At 33.4% G+C, this 16,312-nt stretch overlaps 5 protein-coding genes across 10 annotated transcripts in view; 3 read left to right on the top strand and 2 right to left on the bottom strand.

Annotated features, from left to right (window-relative positions):
- LOC108972751 (lipase member H-A) overlaps positions 1 to 6,697 on the top strand; it is a 15,142-nt gene extending 8,445 nt beyond the window's left edge. For all 6 annotated transcript variants that reach the window (XM_018939514.1, XM_018939511.1, XM_018939515.1 and 3 more), the window contains 6 exons: positions 274 to 340; positions 4,433 to 4,682; positions 4,748 to 4,905; positions 5,392 to 5,606; positions 5,990 to 6,158; positions 6,224 to 6,697. In XM_018939514.1, coding sequence (XP_018795059.1) covers positions 274 to 340; positions 4,433 to 4,682; positions 4,748 to 4,905; positions 5,392 to 5,606; positions 5,990 to 6,158; positions 6,224 to 6,365 — 1,001 coding nt within the window. In that variant the 3' untranslated portion in view covers positions 6,366 to 6,697. The remainder of the gene's footprint in view (positions 1 to 273; positions 341 to 4,432; positions 4,683 to 4,747; positions 4,906 to 5,391; positions 5,607 to 5,989; positions 6,159 to 6,223) is intronic.
- A 914-nt stretch (positions 6,698 to 7,611) lies between these two features.
- On the top strand, positions 7,612 to 8,743 carry LOC108972762 (WD repeat-containing protein 82). The gene has a single exon (XM_018939531.1). It carries the CDS (start codon positions 7,674 to 7,676, stop codon positions 8,625 to 8,627), a length of 954 nt encoding a protein of 317 aa, XP_018795076.1. The 5' UTR covers positions 7,612 to 7,673; the 3' UTR covers positions 8,628 to 8,743.
- On the bottom strand, positions 8,659 to 9,994 carry LOC108972761 (mitochondrial ribosome-associated GTPase 2). Its single transcript, XM_018939530.1, has 2 exons — positions 9,788 to 9,994; positions 8,659 to 9,732 (listed from the first exon to the last, which is right to left on the bottom strand). The coding sequence occupies exons 1-2, from the start codon at positions 9,905 to 9,907 to the stop codon at positions 8,752 to 8,754; spliced, it is 1,101 nt and encodes a 366-aa protein (XP_018795075.1). The 5' UTR covers positions 9,908 to 9,994; the 3' UTR covers positions 8,659 to 8,751.
- On the top strand, positions 9,925 to 11,351 carry LOC108972763 (haloacid dehalogenase-like hydrolase domain-containing protein 2). The gene is made up of 4 exons (XM_018939532.1): positions 9,925 to 10,157; positions 10,236 to 10,532; positions 10,592 to 10,811; positions 10,871 to 11,351. Exons 1-4 carry the CDS (start codon positions 10,006 to 10,008, stop codon positions 11,033 to 11,035), a joined length of 834 nt encoding a protein of 277 aa, XP_018795077.1. The 5' UTR covers positions 9,925 to 10,005; the 3' UTR covers positions 11,036 to 11,351.
- A 959-nt stretch (positions 11,352 to 12,310) lies between these two features.
- On the bottom strand, positions 12,311 to 15,784 carry LOC108972760 (alanine--tRNA ligase, cytoplasmic). Its single transcript, XM_018939529.1, has 3 exons — positions 15,653 to 15,784; positions 14,426 to 15,437; positions 12,311 to 14,351 (listed from the first exon to the last, which is right to left on the bottom strand). Exons 2-3 carry the CDS (start codon positions 15,418 to 15,420, stop codon positions 12,440 to 12,442), a joined length of 2,907 nt encoding a protein of 968 aa, XP_018795074.1. The 5' UTR covers positions 15,421 to 15,437; positions 15,653 to 15,784; the 3' UTR covers positions 12,311 to 12,439.
- Between the last annotated feature and the right edge of the window lie 528 nt (positions 15,785 to 16,312).

Below are 16,312 nucleotides of genomic sequence, written 5' to 3'. Positions count from 1 at the left end.
ACGGACGGACGGACAGACAGACATCCGGATTTCAACTCTACTCGTCACCCTGATCACTTTGGTATATATAACCCTACATCTGACTCTTTTAGTTTTAGGACTTACAAATAACCGTTATGTGAACAAAACTATAATACTCTCTTTAGCAACTTTGTTGCGAGAGTATAATAAAAATAGGCAATAATGAAGTGGCCAAGTGAATCCAATTTAAAGTTATTTCATAAAATATATTTTATAATTAAATGATTCTAATCTTCATATAATTTCATACAGGATTATTAATGGGCTTGAAAACTTCCCATGCGGATCTAACAATTGCGAAGTTTATACTTTTTTATGGGTAAGTTTTTATACTATCGCATCATGTTGCATAAAGAAAAAAATTATTATGTTCTCACTAAATGTTTAATACTTCCACTAGCCCCATATATGTACATACCYAATATAATAATTTTCAATCTTTTGGTTGGACTCATACCCATATGTATATCGGTCAATATGTTATCTTAGCAAAATTAAGTGTTTTATAATGTTAAGTATGTGATGGCGAAAATGGGTGAAATTTGTCCGTGAATGCCGAATGTATTGGTAAAATTATATGTTATGCTGATCCAGACGTGTGATATTTTACTGAAATTAAGTGGATATATTTCATTAAGCACAATATGGTTTAGCGTTTAGAATGAATCAAATTAGTCTATACTTTGATCTGGCAGCCTTCCGCCAATATAATGATATTGACTTGCATAGTAAATTTTCTATTAACTTAATTGAAAGATGGTTTTGGGGAAACATTTATTTTTGGTTCTAAAACTGTTTTTAAGCGGAGCAATATTCATTTAATACAGTGACATCATTGTATTTGTATTTATATTATACCATTATCTGTGGGCCGAAATTCTCTAATAGGTTCAATTCACATATCTTCTAGACTACTACAGCTGCAATGACCAAATTCAGTTAGGATAATTCTTATAAGAACTATTATGAACAGTGTGAAAATGGATCAAACTCCGCCCATTCTCCATATAACAGTACTGTTAAAAACTAGTCAAAGCGCGATTAATTATTAACTAAATACACCAGACACATTTTATTTTACCCCCGAAATAATTTGAGAGGGCTTTAAAGAAGCCGGTGTATAAATTGAACGACGGGCTTGCTCGACCGATTTCAACAAAATTTGGTATATAACATCTTGTAGTTGTCTTTTTACCGCAAATATCAGTCAATGTGTGAGATACATAATTGAAATTCAGGCATAAAGTTTTTCTGACAATGGTATGTCTGTGTATCAAAAGTGGTTGGTGATTTTATACCGCATATAACTTCCAATTGGCGAATTATCTCCATACAAATGAGAGAGCGTGTTTTACTGATAACAATGTGTCTTTGTGCTTAATAATTGATAAACTTGGGCGAAAACCTGACCTAGCCCCCATAGAACAAACACATAACATCTGAGTGTCTTTACTCTATAGATTGGTGATGGTACTTAATGAACCTAAGAGAACATTTTATTAGTATGTGACATATATAGTATGACAAAAGTATATTTCTAATATACTATATAGCTACAATGATTTTCGTTTTTCTAACAAACCAAACAAATTGAATATGTCGRTCAGTGTATGAGTTATATAAATACATATTCTTTAACTCGAAGTTCTCGATAACTTGAACTCTTAAATAGTAGTCAAATTTCATACAAATACTTCCATAACTCGAAGTTTCTCTAACTCGAAATTTTTATGGATTATGGTGATTTSAGTTCAGAAATTCAACTGTACATATACATATATATTTGCTTGGACTCCTATTCTCTGGTTGATGTTTGCACCTTAAGGTATTTTTTTGGTTTTGATTCTTGCAAGTTACCAGAGAATAAAATATTCGATTGCATCCGAATTTAGCTTTACCTTACTTCTTTTTATCTAGATTCGTTTTGATTAAATAGGTTTTGACACGATAATAGATAAATTCATCTATTAAGTTAAAAGAATTTTGAAAGCTGTTAGCATAATTGATAAKATTTAATATTTAATTAACGCAATATGTAGTTAGATCAACTTTATTTTATCAATAATAATAAACATTTTAATTCAGCACTATTCGGCGTACAATATTCTTGTATCTGGAAACTGATTTCTGTCGCCAATATAATTTGATTACTGAGCCGGTTACGATCCAAGTTATTACCAACTTGCCAATTAAATAATTTTTTACGTGGTCTATTGCCTGGCGTTTAACATATTGCGTATTTGGTAGCCGTTCTATTTTATCGTTTTCAAATGAAGCAATTGTTCTGAAAATATTTATGTTGATTTTTTAATTGTAGCCGCAGTATGGTCAATAAAAACTCGCCATAAGAAATATAGTTTGAAACATCAATTTATCTCATCGGCGAACGTATAGTGAGTAATGACCAAAAATTAATTTCATTCTCGGCATTTTACTCAAAATAATATTATTTTTTGTATTAAAAACACATAATTATGTTTTTAAATTTATATATTTTTTAGTAATGAATTGTTTTAACTTTTAATCAAATTGAATTACAAATTATCCTATCTTTTAAATTGGAGCAGCTTGGACAAAGTGTGCTAAATTTTACAGAAATCGTTTCAGTAGTTTAGGAGTTTACCCCAGACAATTAATATGACTCGTAATTTTTATACATATATACTATGTATACAAATATAAATAATTTAACAATTAATAAGAAAATAAAAATTGGAATTGAAATTTGAATTATAGATGAGGTTATTTGAAATATTGAAACTGTCTTGTATTATTAATATATAAAACAATTTATGATAAATAYAAACTATTACGAAAAGAAAATATTTGATTTAAAAAAGTTAGTGCTTTTTGAGTTGAAAAACACCTTATTTATCCAAGTGAAGCCTTCATCGATGTTATCTAAAAATGCTATTGAGTTCTCATAGAACTCTCATAAACGCATTCAGGATTTCTGACTCTTCTTCAGTATGTACAGATGTTATTACCATAATTTTTCCTAACAACTATTTCAGCATCATATGATAACAATTATGGTAATAACATCTGTACATATATTCATGCAAAATATAGTCAATTTATCTTAGAGCTGTTGGAGTATTGAAATATTTCGAATCGTATATTTGTGAAATATTGTGTGATCACTTWATTTTCAAAAATTAATTATTGTTAATTATTATTAATTTTTGTATTATTAATTTTTGTATTCCTTCATCATTTGAACACTTTTTTCTTACCACATGCATTAAAGCATTAAGGGGGTATTCTAGTCTAGAATTTTGAAAAAATCGATCAACTGGACCTTTAAGAATATTTTCCCCAAAGGAATTTTTAAAATTCCTATTATTTACCGACTTATAGCTATTTTAGTGACGCAGCGTGCAAACCGGCTCTGCAGGAATGGCCATTAACGAAATGTAAGTACAGACTGCCTGCAGTTAGACTCAAATCTATAATCGCGTTTTTCTCGAAACTACTATTTTCAACACTTCTGACATGATTTCGCAAGTTGGTGAAATGTGAAATTTGGTGTGGACCTTCTTTATATGTCTCTCTATGGTTGGAACTAGGATTATTAAAAAATGTGCATGTGCACTTAAAAACAACCCCATACCATGTAGCATAAACAATGTGCTACATACATATGAACATGCACACATACACATATATTTAGATAGTTCTTAAAATTAAAATAAATAAGTGAAAATTTTAAATAAAATCAGACAAAAATAGTTCTTGTAGAACTATACACTTCTCGTAGAATGAAATAGTTCTCAGCTTAAAAAAAAGCTTTATTTTCCCCTCACCGGTGGTAAGGATATCAAGCATTTYATTTAAATTTAAAAGTTTGATCTTACAAATCAAACAGTTTGATTATAATTCAAACAGTCGCCATTTATTGAGAAATTTTTTTTTTTTTTATTTATCCTAGTTCAAACGATAGCGGCATTTGAAGGGCGCACCCTTATTTTCACCCCCGCCACGCCACCACGCCGCAATTAATCAAATTATCAAAAATAATTTTTTTTTTATTCTTAAAATATCAATAAATATCTCATAAAAAATTAGATAGTAAAAATGTTCTTAGTTTTTTTTTATTGGATTTTAAAAAATGCCGTTAAATAGCATTTCTAGACTAGAATACCCCCTTAATGGAAGAAACAGGGTTYAAAATTGTGGCATTATGGTCATATTTAACGTTGCTAAATATTACATTTGAAGTGCAAGAAAACTTTGGTAGTCTCGAACATTACCGCTATATGAAAAGTAGAAGGCTACTGCATGTGCTTACAGACCAACGAATAATCGAATAAAYGAAATTCAATTCTTTTCATCGCTTTGATATGATATATCCATTTCGACGTAATTGAAAACTGCAACATTAACAACATTTTCAAAAATTATATTACAGGCCAACCTTTGCCGACAGCAACATTTTTAATATAGATGACTACAAATCAATGCTAGAAGATTCTAACTTCTCTAAAACAAAGAATACAGTACTATATATACATGGCTATCTTGAGGACGCGGACATTGAGAGTGTACATGTGATTGTGGATGCGTATCTCCAACGAAACGATGTCAATCTAATTGTATTGGATTGGGGAGAATTAGCCAATGGCAATTATATGTTTGACGCTGTAGTCAATTGTAAGCAGGTAATTGATTTGATTAAAGCAACCAGAGTGTTATTAAAACACAATTAATCCAAAACGAATTAAAGCTTGCGTCCGTTTTGGCGAGAAACTTAATTGCCATGTTTGAGATGGGCTTGGACATAGACAAATTCCATATAGTTGGACATTCACTAGGCGGACAAATGGCTGGCATAATTGGACGAGAAGTGTACAGGCGTAACGGCAAAACGAAAAAACTTCCCAGGTATTGACCGAAGTATTACTTTTATGTAAAATTATTCAAGTATTTTAGAAAAATGTAATATACTTTTATGTGAAAGTATTTTAAACATTTTTAATGTTGAGCAATAATTAATTTTTTGTGAATTGTGAATTAATTTAATTCAGACCAAAATATATGAAGGTAGAAAAACAATGAAAAATCGAAAACTAAACGGTTTTGACAAAAATATTTTTTATTGCAAATTTGTATTAGTATTTTTTTAAAAAATATTTTATTTCTAAAAGTATCGGAGTTGACAGCTCTTGCATTATTACCTAATTACAACGTTGACGATGCCGTAATGAAAACATTTATCAGCGTTTAAAACATCAGCTGAAATTTGCCAGTAAAATACTAATGTCCAACACTAGAAGGATTAAAATATAAAGTATACTTTAGACGTAGCAATTGTAAAATCTCCCATGTATTGTAGTGTATAGTATAACTTGTTCATACATTTTTTCAAAGGCTTTCAGCATTAGATCCTGCATTTCCTTTATTTTATGGAACGTTCTCATATCATTTGAGTAAACATGATGCCGAATTTGTTGATGTAATCCATACTGACGCCTGGATATACGGGGCTCCAGTAAGTACTGGGACCGCAGATTTTTGGCCCAATGGTGGTACGACATTACAACCCGGCTGCCCGAAAAGAAATTATAAGCTTCTTTCAGATAACGGTGGGTTATGTTACGTTTCATATAAGATTATTATATAATTATGTATTTATAACATAAATGTCCCTGAGTGACTATACCGTAGTTAGGAAAGAAGCTTGAGAGATAATTTGAACATTTCACGAAATACAAAAACAAGCCTTTTGAAAAAAAAATTTCAAGTTGCAAAGACAAAAATCGATTTAGTTCAAAAATTAAATTAAGACATTCCGCTTGTCAATTTTTAACGTAAACAATTTTTTTTTATTCATGTTAATGTTTTATTATTGTCATTGAAACGTAAAATATATTTCTTTGAAATATTAAAATCCCTTAACTTAAGTAACTTCTCAATCTCCTATTTGTCTGGAACATCATTAATTAATTCGACTTACCGCTTTTTCTAGATTTATCTAGTCATCGCCGATCTTGGTGGTTTTGGGCCGAAAGCGTTAAGAAGGAATTCCCGTGCCATTTTTATGCTGTTAAGGCAAAGAACTGGGGCGATTTTAAAAATGGCAAATACGTCGATAATGAGGAGCAGCGTGTTGTCATGGGTCATGACTGCCCCACGAAGTACATATTTTCTTACAACAATATGCAACGTTTTTTTATTTATCTATCCTCTTTACATTTTTAAGCATTACTGGAGACTACTATTTACAAACTAATGGCATACAACCGTATGCAAGAGATATGGCTGGTATAACCTATGTTCATCCTGCAAAACTAGTTGGAAACAGTACCACGGAGAGTGATGACGTTGAGCCGTCGAAAACATAATACTTAAATCTTTTGCTAGTATTAGTATATACATATATGTCCAACAATTCTCATTTTTATAAAATCGTGTAAATATTTTAATGTTTATCATTTAATAACTTATATGTATGTATGTTATCTTTACGCGAGTTTTGGCATAACTTTTATATACATAAATCTAACTGTGTCCGATTTAAAAAAATCTGAAAATTAAAAATTTTAATTATTTTTAGTCGACTATGTTTGCGGTGGTCCGCCTTCAAATCTAAATATACTAAAACAAGTAAGAATGTAAACTTCGGTTGCAACGATGCTACAGTACCCTTTAYAAATAAAAAATTTCCATACAAGAACTTGATTTAGATCTGAATTTTGTACAGCTTCTGGGAAAGGTAAGGATGCGTACAATATATCAGATCAACTTCTCAGAAACTATTGGACTAGTTACGAAAATTGATAAATGAAAAATCAACACAATGGGGTTTTTATGTTTCTTCAAGAATACAATAACTTAACATTACTAAGGATTTATCAAATCCCGCCGATATAGAAAGCATATCAAAGAATGTTGTAATAAATGTTTCTGAGTAAATACCCAGGAAGTCACAGCTACTAAAACTTCAATACCAAAAAATTAAAATTTAATATTTATGCCAAGATATTTGGGCTTAAAAATTGCAAGTTGTATTCAATTGAAAATTTTATTTTTTATATTTTTAATTACATAATGTTTGGATTTCATTTAATTGTTTAATTAGGTAGTTGGAATTAAAAATTAAAATCTGGTTCGTGGTTTTAAATTTTTTTTTAATGTTGAATCCAGTTTGCGGACTCAAATTTTTTTATTTGTACGTGGTAATATTTTTTTACACCGTATTTGGGATTATAAAATTAAAATTAAATAAATAAAAAATTGAATGGAAATGTTATATCAATTTGTTGATGAGTTATTTGCAATCTTGTTTGCAGGGTATATTAATCGGATAGGCATTACACAATTTTATCGAAATATGATTGAGACTGAAGAAAAATTTTTATGTACATGTATTTCTTTATCAATAATATCTCATAATTCGTAGGACTCAGCAAATTAATTCRACTGATTTGGTTTCATCTTTAAATGTGTGATATTATAATCGTAATTCAAGAGAAATGTAAAAATCAAATACGAATAAAAATATGCATATATCGATTGTCAGGTAAGAAAAAAAAATTACATCRTTAAAGCTATCGATATTCTTTTGGTTATTGGACGAATCGGTTTTATTTGGCATTTCATCATTTACTACTAGTTGTTTACGTTTTAAAATAATATAAAAGTACGCCAAAATGAAAATGAAACTTATTGATTCCGTTGTGAAAAGTTTCAAAGTGGCAAAAGTTTTCCGTGAAAATACCGACAAAATTAACGCAATAGATTTTTCGCCTAATGGAGAGCATTTGATTTCATGCAGCGAGGATGATCAAATTGTAATATACGATTGTGAGAAAGGAATACAATCTCGAACAGTTAACTCCAAAAAATATGGCGTCGATCTTATAAGGTTTACACACGCTAACAATACTGCAATACATAGTTCAACGAAAGTAGATGACAACATTCGTTATCTTAGCCTCCATGACAATAAGTATTTGCGTTACTTCCCTGGACATACTAAGAAAGTAATTTCACTATGTATTTCGCCGGTGGAAGACACCTTTCTCTCAGGATCATTGGATAAAACATTGCGATTATGGGATTTGCGCTCACCTAACTGTCAAGGTTTGATGAATTTACCTGGTCGCCCCGTTGCAGCATACGATCCAGAGGGATTAATATTTGCTGCTGGTGTCAATTCTGAAAGCATCAAACTGTATGACTTGCGTTCATTTGATAAAGGTCCTTTCGTAACTTTTAAGTTATATCAAGAGAAAGAGTGTGACTGGACTGGTTTGAAATTCTCAAGGGATGGCAAGATAATTCTTATCAGTACAAATGGATCCATTATACGTTTAGTAGATGCCTTTCATGGCACGCCATTACAAACCTTTACTGGTTATCCCAACAACAAGGGTATTCCCATAGAAGCGAGTTTCAGCCCGGATTCTCAATTTATTTTTTCTGGAAGCACAGATGGACGAGTTCATATATGGAATGCTGATACGGGCTGCAAAGTGTGTGTTTTAAATGGGGACCACCCCGGACCAGTACAATGCGTACAATTTAACCCCAAATACATGATGCTTGCATCGGCATGTACGAATATGGCTTTTTGGCTACCAACTGCCGAAGATGACCAATAAGATATAACCAAAATAAATAAATGGTCTTATATACTACTATTACTTGAACTTGAGCTCTTAGTTTTATTTACTACGTATGACTGAATGAATAACAATAAACGTTGATTTATAACAAACTATTTTCTTATTTGTATAATTCATAATACTCGCGCATAACCCTTAACAATTCCGACAGATTTGTACCAGTTTTAGCACTAATAGGTATTACCTTTACTTTCAGTTCATTTTGAAGATCTTGAAAATTATTTTTAGCTTCGGGAATATCCATTTTGTTCGCTACAATTATTTTTGGCCGTTCTGATAAATTTTTACTGAATTTTCTTAACTCATGTATAAGTTGTTCGTATTGGAGGAAAGGGTTATCTAAACTAGCATCCAAAACAATAAGTAACACTTTGCATCGCTCTGCATGCTTAAGGAACTGTATTCCGAGTCCTTTATTCAAATGTGAATCACGTATTAAGCCTGGTAAGTCGGCAATTGCCAATTGAGTAAAGTCATCATATTGTACCATTCCAACATAGGGTCGGAGCGTTGTAAAAGCGTATGGAGCAACCTTCGGCTTCGCTCGTGTTATGGCATTCAGCAAAGTACTCTTACCTGCGTTTGGTTGACCAATAAATCCTATATCAGCCATAGTTCTTAATTCTAAAATGTATGAAATATCTTCACCCTCAGGGCCATACTCTGAAATTTTTGGACTTTTTTGAACTGAAGTGGCAAAGAATTTGTTTCCTTTACCGCCAACACCACCACGAGCAGCTACAAACATTATATTAACTACATTTAAATCACCCACTATTTGGCCCCCTCTATTCCGTACAACTGTCCCCACGGGAACTTTCACAATTGTGTGCTGAGCATTCTTTCCGTGACAATGCTCACCTCGACCATTTTCTCCGGATAATCCTCTGATTTTACTTAGGACATGATTAAAGTTACGCACTTCGGTCGAAGTTTGAAAAATTACATGACCTCCATTTCCCCCATCACCACCGTCAGGACCGGCTCTTTCATTACACCACAGTTGTAAAAACGAAATGCAGCCATCGCCTCCTTTTCCCCCGATAACTTGTACTTGTTTGGAATCCACGAAATAAATTGGCTATTATAATTATCAAATTTTATTTAGAAGAACATATATATTTATTTAAACCAACCTCTTTTCTATTAGATTTCGGTTTTGTCGAACGCAACGCTTGTGGTACGGAATGTGTCTCTCTTCGCAATACAATTAAAGATATTTTTCGAAAATACAGCAAACTTCGGGCAGCAAACATTTTTGTTTTTAAACAACAATTGTTGCTATGTGTGCAACACCCATGTGTTATTCTGACTTGACATTCTTACCATAATCGAAACTTTGTTATCGGCTATTATGAGTGTGGGATTTCTTGGAGCGAGCATTTGTAAACATTTCTTTTCGCGAAGAAGTTTAAACATGGTCATAAAAGCAACTCTAATTGATTTAAGTGGCACTTTGCATATAGAAAATGAGCCGACTGCGGATGCTGTAAACGCATTAAAAAGGTTTTTACATAACAAATAAGCACGTAAAGATACATATACATACTATATAAACTGTAACAACTTAATTATATACAACAGGTTGCGCGATACGGATATTCAGATAAAATTTGTAACTAATACTACAAAGGAATCTAGAAAAACCCTTCATGAGCGTTTACGAAAAATGGGATTTGAATTGGAAGCACATGAAATTTTTAGTTCATTAAGTGCTGCTGTGAATTATGTTGAGAAGGAGAAACTTAACCCACTGTACTTGCTAACTGAAGACGCGAAATCAGACTTTCGTGCCTCAGATCCAAATCTTGAACTGGATTCAGTAGTAGTTGGATTAGCACCAAGTGAATTCTACTATGAAAATTTGAATAAAGCTTTTAAGTAAGTTATGCTAATAATAATACAATACATTGTTTAGTTGTCATAATATTTATCTGCAGTTTACTTATGACCAACAAGAATAATCGACTTGTAGCCATACACCAAGGTAAATACTACAAAAGAGCCGATGGTCTAGCCTTAGGTCCAGGAGCGTTTGTTAAAGGGCTGGAATACGCAGCGGCAGTAAATTCTGTACTAATAGGAAAACCCAATGAATATTTTTTTAAAAGTGCCATCCCTGAAGGTATATGTCCGGAAGAATGTGTTATGATAGGAGATGTTAGTCCCAAATTTATTCCATGAATATACAATATTACAGCTTATCGTATTTTTCACAGGATCCGATTGACGACATTGCTGGTGCAATGAAGATAGGGCTCAAAGGAATTCAAGTGAAAACAGGAAAATATTTACCAAGCATTACAGTTCCGGAGCAACCAACAGTCATAGTAGAGAACTTTTCAAAAGCAGTGGACTGGATAATAAAGACTAATTTAAAATAAAGAAGAAATGCAAACAATCTCAAAGTAAATTTGAATTACATATAAAATGTAATTGCTAAAATTTCAGTTAAATTAGCCACTTTATAACTATGATTCAATTATTTACAGTAGTCCATGTGTCTAAAGGGGTTAAATTCAAATAGTTAAAATTAGATATTTTGCTTTGTTTTTATAATTCAATAATATATTTATGTATATTAACTTTGACAGGAAGTTTGCTAATACCCACCCAATAGGAAACATTAGAGACCCTTTGAAATATACATATATCCTTATATTATATATAAAAAGCACGTGTCACGTTGTTTGTCCTCGATGGACTCCTAAACTAATGAACCGATTTTAGTAAAATTTTACACACTGTGTCCAGTTCGAACCAACTTAGAAGATAGGATAGTAAAAACAATTCATAAATAAACAGTGAAAGCTCTATTAAATGGACTCCCTATTAAGCGGACATCTCTATTAACCATGTACATCTTTATTAAGGACAATATATTAAGCGGACAACAATATTAACTGGACAGAAAGGCTGGTAATTAGACATTGAGAAAGCAGCCTTAAATTCGTTATTTTTTCCAATGAAATTTATTTGGATGAACATATTCAAAATAAAGCCTCAAGTACAATCTCTTGGATTCTTATACGGACAAAAACGTTTTCATCTTTAGTAGTAACCAGAATTTTCACTGTATTGCATAGTTTATTATATGAATAATAGTATAAAATCTATACCACAGCAACGCGTGGCCGGATCCCCTAGTTACATATATAAATTAGTAGCGTAACGTGCCGAGTGTATTTAGCCGTGATGGTCTGTATATACGCGAACTGGTCATGTAGTTTATTTATATTATATATTGATCTGAAAATTTGCTCAACTGCAACTGATCGACCATTGATCCAAACCCGGCATTTTAATGTAAAACTTTTTTATTTGATAAGATATATTCCTTAAATTTCATGCATATATTATACAAGGCATCGCTACATTCTTCGAACAATCCTTCAGATCGCACCCATATAGCATATAGCTGACATTCAATCTGATCGATCAAAATCAAGATAAATATATTTTTTTATTACAAATGTTGCTAAAAGAACTTAAAACCACTTTCTGTTGGGTGCAAATCGTTGTCGTGTTACATTGTCCTACCGAAGGCTGCTATTTTGAAGATCTCACCCTTTTTGAATCGGAGCTGGATGATCGTGTATTTGCTTTATATCCATTTTTATAATTCGTTTACTATAATTAAATACATGAAAAACATTTCGAATGTTTGTATAAGAAAGGCATATTTTTATTAAATGCAAACGCCAAAAAATAAAATATTTTAAATAAATTATATCGAACAACTTTAGTTTCTCAAATTTTAACTGGTAACTCCTTATAGGTTGTTGACTTTATTGAGCACCAACTTTGAGTTTTGCAAATTCTGTAGCTACACGTATGACCTCATCTACATTTTCGTAATTTGTGCCAGAAGCTTGAGCAGATTCAGGTTTTCCACCTCCTTTTCCACCAATAACTTCACTCAAGTGCTGTACCCATTCGTTGGCCTTTAGCCCCTTATTCACAGCACTCTTTGGTACTGAAGCCAAACAGAATATTTTCTTTGAATCGGGGTCAACTGATAAAAATAAAGCAGCTGCGTCAGGGCATAAGGCACGAACTTGCTTCAAGGCACCATCCAGTGCTTTAGTATTGTTATAAGCCTCAAATTGCTTTACTAACAATGTGGCTTTGGGATTTTCTTGACAAATTTCCTTTGTTTTCTCAATTACTGTTACAGAAACAGCAGCCTTCACTGTTCGCTCCTTATCGTCGAGTGTCTTTTTTAATTGCTTTAGCAGATTGCGCATTTCATCTTTCTTCACATATGGTATGATAGCTTGAGAAACCTCTTCAGTCAATTCGACAATTTGTTTCACATAGTTCTTAGAGTTCTTGGCATCTTTATCATCTTCAATTGTATTTTTTAATGTTTGTATTTGTTTATGAAGTTGATCATATTTCTCTAAAGCTTTTAATGCTTCCGGACCAGTAAGTGCAACGATACGTCGAATGCCTTTAGCGATTGCTTCCTCGCTAGTAATTACAAACTCCATTATATGACCCGAACGTTGTAAATGCGTACCGCCACAAAATTCTACTGATGTTTTCTCTCCGGCATCGCTATCGAGATTATTTTCAAGTTCTTCAACATTCACCCCAAACGATATAACACGCACTGGGTCTGGATAGACTTCATCAAAAACAGAGCGTAGTCCACGGATCTTCTTTGCATTGGCCAACTTTGTTTCTTTTGCGTATATAGGTACATTTTTATAAACAATATCTCGTGTTAATAGTTCTGTCTTTGCTACCTGCTCGATCGTCATAGCAGATTTGCTACTAAAATCAAAACGCAATTTATCTGGTACAACTAATGATCCTTTCTGATCAGTCTCTTTGCCTAGAACTTGAAGCAAGCTATGATTTAAAGCATGAGTGGCGGAATGATTTTTCATGGTCAACCAACGTCGTTCAGTATCGATTTTAAGATCGATTTCGTCGCCTACAGTGAACTCTCCATCAGCTACTCCAATATGTAAAATATAACCGCCGCGGTTATAAACAGCATCAACAATGAATTTATCATCGACATTGTTAAGTTTAACAAATAGTCCCTTGTCATATATTTGACCACCACTTTCTGCATAAAAATTTGTTTGGTCTACAATGATACCTGCCTTACTACCAGCTTCTATCTTATGCACGAATTGGTTTCCAAAACGTAATGCAAGTATTTTGGACGTGCATGAAGTAAATTTGTAAGGTGAATCCAAATTTTCGGATTCAGCTTCATATTTGTATTTAAAGGAATCATTTGTGATTTGAATGGCTTTAGATTGTAACTCGGAAATGGCATGTACATCTAGGTCGATTTCATCAGCTTTGGTAGTGCTCTTTCCTTGTGACATAATGTATGCAGCTTTTTTCGCTTGTTCATACTCTTCCATATTGATTTCAAGGTTTTTTTCCTCAGCCATTAACTGAGTCAAATCAACCGGAAATCCATATGTGTCATATAACTTCCAGGCCAAATCTCCAGGAATTACTTTTTGGTTACTCAATTTAGCTACCGTACGATTGAAGAGATCTCGGCCGCGCGAGAGGGTTTTCAAAAACTGTGCTTCCTCCTCATTAATTATATCAATTATCTGTTGAGGATTTTTTCGTACCTCTGGAAACGCATCTCCGAGTAAATCTACCACAGTATGAACCAGTGACCCAAAGAAGCCGGGCTTGGCACTTAGCTTCTCAGTAGCATATCTAAATTAAAAATGGAATAAATGTTCACTCTTCGTGAAATGATCTTGTTATCATAGCATGGTCTTARCTCTTACCTTACAGCACGGCGAAGTATCCGTCTAAGTACATATCCTCTCCCGGTATTATCTGGGGTGCCACCATCGGCGAGTGCAATGGTTATTGTTCTGGCATGATCTGCCAGCACACGGTATGCCATGTCTATACCTTCTACATCTTCGGCACCCACACGACCTGCGTATTCTGGTGCACCTGTACCCTCTTGTATGGCTTTGAAGAGCGGAACGAATAAATCAGTATCGTAGTTAGATCTTTTATTTTGAATTACAGACACTAATCTCTCGAAACCCATGCCACAATCGATATGTTTTTTTGGTAGTGCTTTTAGACTACCATCGGACTCACGGTTATATTGTATAAACACCAAGTTCCAGATTTCTAAAACATCTGGATCATCTACATTTACGAGTTCGGGTACACTACGTCCACCAATTCTATCGAAATGCAATTCGGAGCAAGGTCCGCATGGTCCAGTTTCTCCCATTTCCCAAAAGTTATCTTTCATACTGCCTGGTAAAATATGCTCGGGGCATAGTCCGAGATCTAACCAAATTTGCTTGCATTCAAGATCGGGTTCAAGCCCAGAAGCTTTATCTCCACCAAAGTAGGTAACATATAAGCGGTCCTTCGGCAGTTTCATACGTTCCGTTAAGAATTCCCAAGCCCATGTGCATATTTCTTTTTTAAAATAATCTCCAAATGACCAATTTCCAAGCATTTCGAAGAATGTGTGATGGTACACATCTTTGCCTACATCATCCAAATCGTTGTGCTTACCACCGGCTCGTATACACTTTTGAGTATTTGTGGTACGAACCCATTTTACCATTTCACTATTAGGATCTGCCGTGCCCAAAAATATTGGTTTGAACTGGTTCATGCCAGCGTTGGCGAATAGTAAAGTAGGATCATCTAAAGGTATTGTACTAGACGAATGAACGTAAAGATGATCCTTTTCTTTAAAGAAGCCTAGAAAGGCCTCACGGATTTCATTTGCGGTTAAAACTTTCATTTCACAAATGTTATGTTCTGTAAAAACAATATCAACAAATAAAATTATCACTTGCGCCACGTGCTCTAAATATTGCACTTTCTAATGTGAAAGTGCATTCGTGTCACAGCACACATTCAAAATACTAATCAAGTGTTTTTTTAAATTTAGAAACATTGTTAACTAATCCACTTATCGACTTTAATAAAAAATATTTTGAAATGTGTTACTGAAATAATTCCATCATGCTCACTTTTATCACAATTTCCAATCGTATATTTATTATTGAATTTCAGCAACCCAAAGGATGACTACTTCTATCATTTGGATATAAAAACGATATTGGGTAAATCAGCTGTGATTCCTTCCTACCCATTTATTGTATACCAAAATCGATTGTAATGTAATTACAACCACGCTAACGGAGCATCTCGACAGGATAGAATTTATAGAATACTATCTGTATTGCCGTGCCTATTGCCTCTGGAGACTCCACATTGCTCATTGCTTACTATATATAGATATATATTACGGGGAATGTTTAGTATCGCCCCGGTTAAGTATCGTTTATGGAGAAAAACAGGGTCGGGCTATCCCCCCTCCCGACCCCTTATTGGAAAGAGGAAGGATCGAACTTTTTAATAAGCCCCCCCTCTACCCCCTAGATCCCCTATGGACCTGTAGGGAGGCCTTTGAAAATGACCAAAAATCAGTGTTTKTGCTCATTTTTCCATACAAACTGAAACCAATGCAACCCAGCCAACATTTTTGTATGGACAAGAAATCAAAATAAAGAAAGCCAAAATGTTTCAGTKCAATCTATATACGTATATAATTGCATCTATCCTTCGGCCGCGCTTTAAAAAAATAACCTTGGCCGGTCCAACACCGGCTACGCCATCCACAGTATTTT

This window comes from Bactrocera latifrons, unplaced genomic scaffold, assembly GCF_001853355.1.
Source record: "Bactrocera latifrons isolate USDA-ARS-PBARC rearing strain unplaced genomic scaffold, ASM185335v1 scaffold_420, whole genome shotgun sequence".
NCBI classification, from domain to species: Eukaryota; Metazoa; Arthropoda; class Insecta; order Diptera; family Tephritidae; genus Bactrocera; species Bactrocera latifrons.
This window is presented reverse-complemented; position numbering and strand designations above follow the sequence as displayed.

Coding starts and splice junctions, on each gene's coding strand:
- LOC108972762 (XM_018939531.1), top strand. CDS start 7,674: ATGAAAATGAAACTTATTGATTCCGTTGTGAAAAGTTTCAAAGTGGCA.
- LOC108972761 (XM_018939530.1), bottom strand. CDS start 9,907: ATGTTTGCTGCCCGAAGTTTGCTGTATTTTCGAAAAATATCTTTAATT. Junction 9,733..9,787: donor CGAAATCTAATAGAAAAGAG/GTTGGTTTAAAT, acceptor TAATTATAATAG/CCAATTTATTTCGTGGATTC.
- LOC108972763 (XM_018939532.1), top strand. CDS start 10,006: ATGAGTGTGGGATTTCTTGGAGCGAGCATTTGTAAACATTTCTTTTCG. Junction 10,158..10,235: donor GCTGTAAACGCATTAAAAAG/GTTTTTACATAA, acceptor TATATACAACAG/GTTGCGCGATACGGATATTC. Junction 10,533..10,591: donor AATTTGAATAAAGCTTTTAA/GTAAGTTATGCT, acceptor ATTTATCTGCAG/TTTACTTATGACCAACAAGA.
- LOC108972760 (XM_018939529.1), bottom strand. CDS start 15,420: ATGAAAGTTTTAACCGCAAATGAAATCCGTGAGGCCTTTCTAGGCTTC.